The 6,022-nt window shown below is 47.6% G+C and overlaps 1 protein-coding gene across 7 annotated transcripts in view; it reads left to right on the top strand.

The window, feature by feature from the left end:
• TMEM263 (transmembrane protein 263) overlaps window positions 1-2,956 on the top strand; it is a 348,456-nt gene extending 345,500 nt beyond the window's left edge. For 4 of the 7 annotated variants that reach the window (XM_050955550.1, XM_050955551.1, XM_050955549.1 and 1 more), the window contains one exon: window positions 626-2,955. In XM_050955550.1, the coding sequence (XP_050811507.1) occupies window positions 626-912 (287 nt within the window). In that variant the 3' untranslated portion in view covers window positions 913-2,955. Of the gene's footprint in view, window positions 1-625 lie in introns of all 7 variants that reach the window. The other 3 variants (XM_050955545.1, XM_050955546.1, XM_050955547.1) reach the window with 3 other exon arrangements.
• The last annotated feature ends 3,066 nt before the right edge of the window (window positions 2,957-6,022 follow it).

Consider the following 6,022-nt stretch of genomic DNA (forward strand, 5'->3'; position numbering starts at 1 on the left):
GTGGAGGACAACTTCTGAGTTGAAAAGTTAGAACCCCATGAGTAGCAGCTTGGAACTAACCAGCTCCTGAGCCCTGGCAAATTGTGAGCATTGCCCCACACATACCATTAAGAGAGAGAACGTCTAAGTGCCCACCAGACAGGTGGCATCTCAGCCATTACAGCTCTTCAGTACTTGCATCTCATGCTAGCAATCCCTTTCCTGTACTAGCAGTAGTTAGTGTGGAGAGGAGAGGAATTATGTCCCTTGTTAATGGAGTTCACCTTAAATTGAGGCACTGAGATTCGACAGTTATGTAACTGAGCTTTATTGATCCTTTCTGCACTGTATGGGCATTCACCAAGCACTCACTAAATTCCCAAAGTCTTCTCCCATTATGCACTGGACTGTGTAAATTGTGGTTCCCTGGTAAGTCTCAGCTTTGGTTGCTCCAGTGTCCTGCACATTGCAGTGAGGGGGCAGGGGTATTCCTGAGGAAGACTCTAGGTATGGGAGTGTCTGCCTTTTCCGAGCATGCTGTGGTGATGAGGAACCCTTCAAAGTTAGAGTTGACCAGAGATACCTAGGAGAAGAGTTTTAGGAGATAATGCATCTAATTGCTTCCCCATTGTCTTTCTCCTTGCAGACTCCAGCAAGGACCATCAACAACAGCAGGCGGGAGTGCTCTGGAGAGTGACGGGAGGCCTGTTCAGCATCACGCGGGGAGCTGTGGGGGCAACGTTGGGAGGAGTTGCCTGGGTTGGCAGCAAGAGCCTGGAACTCACCAAAACAGCTGTGACCAGCGTCCCTGCCGCCAGTGTTGGACTGGTAAAGGGCGGCGTCTCGGTGGTGACCAGTGGCGTGGGAGCTGTGGGCAGTGCCGTTGCCAACAAAGTCCCTTTCACCACAAAGAAGAAGGACAAGGCTGACTAACTCAGATTGCAGCTTCCTTAGAAAAGATCAGTCCATACGCTCCCTCTCCACAGCACCTCTTCAGATTGGAAACAGCTGCCTCAGGGAGGGGGCAAAGCACCAGTGTAGACTCCAGCTGCAGCCCGCTCAGCACCACTTGCCTGGATCAGAGCTCACAGAGTCACTGCAAATTCCTTTCACTCCTATCACCTACTGGGGGCCCACTCTCCTCCGAGGGCTTTGTAGGCACAGCTGTCTCTACCCTGCAATTTCCTTCCCCTTTCTTACTCTCCCGAGCCCAAAGGAGTGGGAGTGGGCACTGAGAGATGGTAGGGGGTGGGTGGGAAGAACTGTGCTCCAGTATGAAGCCCACACATGCTCCTGATGTTCCTTTCATTGTATTTAGTTAGAGATCAGCTTCAGGCCGCTGGGAGGTATTCTTAAGATTTGCTGGGGGAAAGGGGGGATTGTTATAAGAAAGTCCCATTAACATGAAGAAGAGATACTGTGGCTAACGAAGGCTTGTTCCTCCCCTAGAGAAATGGAGGGGAGTATCCATATCGCTTTGTCTATAGGTCTCAGTCTCCAAGCTGGTCCTCCCAGCTCTGCACTCAGGCTGTGCGCACCCTTGGAAGAGGGAACCCTCAGTCCTAGCAGAGCAGCTCTCATGGTGATATCACACGAGTATGTTGTACAAACTGGAGCAGATTTCCTAGTTTAGGGGTGAGTGGAGGAGGAAATCTCTGTCTGTCGCCTGGGGGGACGGAGTACCAGGTGACCGTAGTGCCAGAGTCAGAGGCACCATTGCAACGTTACAGCAGGGAGGCCAAGTCCCTGTAATGTTATAGCAGGAGGTAGCACTGCTGCCATAATATTATGGCAATAGGCAGCCAGTGCAGCTTCAGCAGTAAGGGGCACCAATGCTTTTGTCACAGGTGATGCAAACTTGGCCTTAATGTAAGCTGGTGCAACCTGCTGAAGTCATTGGCGTTTCTCCCATGCACAGCAGAGTCCGTCTGGCTCCATACCTTGCTCACGGTACCGCTCCTCAGCCGTGTTAAAGAACATATGTTTTAAAGGTGGGGACCCTGGTTTGCCTCCATGGGATGTAATGTTAAACCCTGGTAAAGCATGTTCCGGAACCTCATTTGAGTCCTGCAGTCAGGGTTAGCCTATGCCACCACTCTTACTATGGCTTGGCACCTCAAAGAACAGCTCCCTGAGGTGTGGTGGCATCATTGTGCGTACACAAGCCTGCTTTAGAGAGTGATTTCCCTGGATTAGTGAGAGTACACTCCAAAACAGGTGAGCGTAGAGCTAATGTGCACAATGCATCAGCAGTTCGCACACCACACACTACTCGTGGGGTTCCAGCCTGCCTCAGTGGAATGAGCATGTGACACTAAATAGCCATCCTGTGTTCTTTAGCTCAGCGAAACCCCAGAAACTAAGTCTGCTGCTGCCTCTCCATCCTAACCCACTCATGGTGTTCCAGGTGTCACATGATTCTCTCTCTCTCTCTCTCTCTCCCTCCCTGAGTCTCCTGCAGCCCCTAGGATTAATGAGATAAGGAAAGCCCCAGGTTCCAGCATTAACTCTGCCTTTTCTGGCTTTTGTCAGGTTTTTTTGCCTAGATTGTTAGGTTTTGGGGTACATAGAAAAGTGACGCAGTGTTTGCAATGTATTTTATAAATATGCATCTATATTAGCATGTGTGTATGAAATCTGCAGTACACAGGCATGTTTTCAACCAGGTAAACTAAACTGTACTACTGCTGCGGACCTGTTTACATATTCATCTTTGGCAATTCCCGCATATCGTTTTTTATATAGGGACGCTGTCCGAATAAAAAGAATGTTTTAGAAGATGGTTTCCCTTGTGTTGCCTAATACTTAGTTTATTAAAACCAAAAGAATGTTTAAAAATCTCCTTTACTTTCTCCCCCTACTGCTGTTTGTTTACTTGTTGCCCTTGGCTCCTTTTGGAAGTTCCTGGTCCTAGTCAGTTTCTTTTCCTGGTTCCTGTGCTGTAGCAATCATGCTATGCTTGTTTCTGACACCAGGAAATAAATACAAGGAAAAAAACCCTTTTCACTTAATTGTCTTATATCTGTGAATGCCTTTGGATCCTATCCCATCCATTTGTGGGGTAGGATTTGAGTGGGCCATGTCCCTTCACTAGACAAACTGCATGTCCGGATGTCTCTGCATCACCCGTACCGTGCACTGACCCTGCTATTTGCAGTAATAATGAATAGTTGATCGGCACAGGATGTTGCTCTTGGTAGAAAGAAAGTGGCTTAAGCTGCTTCTTTGTTTTTAGAGAGGAATCTGCTTTGTTGGTGTCTTTTCTGGAGATCTTACTGACACAGAGAGGCTGTGTCTGACTGTGAAGACAACAACTTCACCAAGTTACTCTGTGTGTGTGTGTGTGTGCGCGCGCGCGCGCCTTGCTAGAATTTTTCAGCAGTCAGAGAGGCCCTTGGAAGTCTTACTCAGCTCTTCCCATCTACCAAGTGCTCAGCAAAGCATGGTGTCAGCTTGCTCTGTGTATCCAACTGTTCCTCACCTTCCCCTAGTCTTCTGTTATTATGTGTGTTTTCACATGGCATCAGAATCCTGTTCTGACCTCTCAGCTAGTAAATGTCCTTAACTAAGCAGTCAGCAAATCTATCCCAACTGATCTATTTGCTGAGCAAGGAGAACAAAAACCCACCCTCCCCCTCCTCCATCTTCCCTCTAGGGCAGTGGTTCTTAACCTGGGGTGCAAGATGCCCTTTCTGGGGGTGCGAGACATGCCAGATATTTTTAGAAGGTAAATCATCAAAAATACAAATTAAGCACAGGCACATATGTACAACTACTTTGTAACTAGGTTTAAGTGGTGCGAGAACGTATTTTTTAGGTTTAAGGCGGGGGGCGAGAACATATTTTGATTTTTGATAAGGGGTGTGAGAACATATTTTGAGGACCAAAGGGGTGCAGACTGCAGTAAAGGAGAAGAACCACTGCTCTAGGGGGTGATGAGAAGATCAAGAAACTCTTAGCAAAGGGCTAGTGGGGGAGAGGACAGCTATCAGTTCTGGTGGGGTGGGGTGAAGAGGTCTGCACTACTAGATCCATCTCGAGACACCAGTTCCCGGAACTATGTTTGGAATGTCATAGCAGAACAAGATGAAAGCACATATTTTCATTCCAGGTGCAACTCCATTGACTTCAGGGTCCCCTTGTGCATACAATGCATGTTCTCATCTTTTCTTCTACCATCTGCATCTTTCTTTCGTTCTTTTTCTTTTTTAAGTAAATAGAATAAAAATCTCCATTAGCTCAGGAATGGCTTGAGTAATAGTTTGCGAAGTTGAAACTAGGAGCTAAAGGAGCTCACTGCCAGGAGCTGTGGCGACTTCAAAGCCAGGTGGTGATGACTTCTTGCCTGTCTTGTGGAGGGCTTGCTATGAGTGAAGGCTGATGAATGCTCCAGCTGTGGGTGCTAGAGAATGTGCCCTATACTATGAAGGAGAGAACCATCCATTCACTAGTGGTTCCTTTGCCTTCCTCTTTCGCTTTTCTCTCGTTATTGTCTTTTCCTTCTCTCATTCTATTTCTTCCTTCACTTGTCTCTCCTTCCCAGGTCAGAATGCCTAGGAGTGGGAGCCTCTTGTTAAAAAGTCACCCTTGTGCCTGGCCCTGAAATGGAAGGGGTAAGAGAGGCTCCGCTGGTTCAGACCGTTTCTCTGACTGGGGGACGCAAGGGAGTACGTTTCCTCAGCCGTTGTCAGTCCAGTCATTCTGCTTGTGAAAATGTCTCCATTTTGTCCGTGTACCTTCCTAGGCTGCACCTCTTGTGAGTGGGTCTTGTTGTCTCTGTTTCCATGGTCCTGAAGTAGCTCTTATAAAATACAGGCTGCATGTAAATATAGAGACAAGTGGGATGTGGAGCTGCCAGGGGCAGGATGTTGCTGACCACCTCTGGCTCCAGATGTTTCCCACCCTTTGGAGTAAGCCAACTCTAGTGAAACATTCACACGCTAAACAACTCCTCCAGCCCCACACCCCTGCCCACACCGTCATGCTAGAGAGAATGCCTGAGGCTCAGAGATATTTTTGTTCTCTATAATTGAAATCTGTGTAATTTCTTTCTGGGTTTGGGAGTCTTCTTGGGTTTTTTTGCAGTGCATTTCTGGGAATATTCTCCATCTCTGTATTTCAGTTACAGTAAAATTTGAGGCTAAATACCTCTTTTGGGTCCTTGTCTCCAGTGGGAGGAAACAAACAAAAATAATACTGTTAAGAAAAGACATTAGAAATTCAGTGGAAACTCAACTGTCACGCTTAGGACCCATGTGTCAGGGCAGCAAACAGTGTTGAATCTCTCTCTCCCTGCTTATACTAGAACATGGTTTTCAAATGTGATTCCAAAGCCATTTTGCCCCAGCTACACTAATTGGTCAAACTGTTAGAAACCAGTTCAGAAAAAGTATTTAAACCTGGTTCCTAATATTGGTTTAAAAATCCCGTGTAGTTGGGGCTTTTGTCCAAGGTTTTGTTCAGAGCCAGATGGGGCATCAAAGCTAAACTCCAAAGGCCACTGTTTCAGGCTATACCTACTGGAGAATGGGAGTTTCTGTCTTTAGGACTGGCTGTTTCTTATCAAGATTTACCCAAATGCCCCTCTTCCCAGCTAAAGCCTTTCAAAGGTGAGGAGAAGGCAAAGCCCTTGTCTCCACAGCAGCATGCTTATCATCTCTGGAGAACAGGACTGCTTGATTTCTCTGTATAGGTCTCTGGACCACAGGGGCCCTTATGAGCTCAGCCTAACAGCACCTCTTCAGCTAAACAATACACAGCCCTCTTTCCCCTGCCTGTGTTTGATGTGTAATCTACTAATGAGAGGGTGACCAACAGGCAGTGCCGGGGGCCTGCAGCTCCCCTCATCTCTGGTATGGAGATTCAGCCCACAGAGACAACTCATCCCAGGATTAGCTGGGGATGAGGCATCACAGGCAGGGCCCTACCATCTCTGCAAAGCTGTATTAGATGAAGGCAGCTGCAGTCTTGGTGCTCCCAGCAGTTACCAGATGTGGCTCAGGGTTAAGGCCAGCAATGAGCAAGGGCAAGCAGTGGTAATGAT

Source organism: Gopherus flavomarginatus, chromosome 5 (genome assembly GCF_025201925.1).
Source record: "Gopherus flavomarginatus isolate rGopFla2 chromosome 5, rGopFla2.mat.asm, whole genome shotgun sequence".
Lineage (NCBI taxonomy): Eukaryota > Metazoa > Chordata > Testudines > Testudinidae > Gopherus > Gopherus flavomarginatus.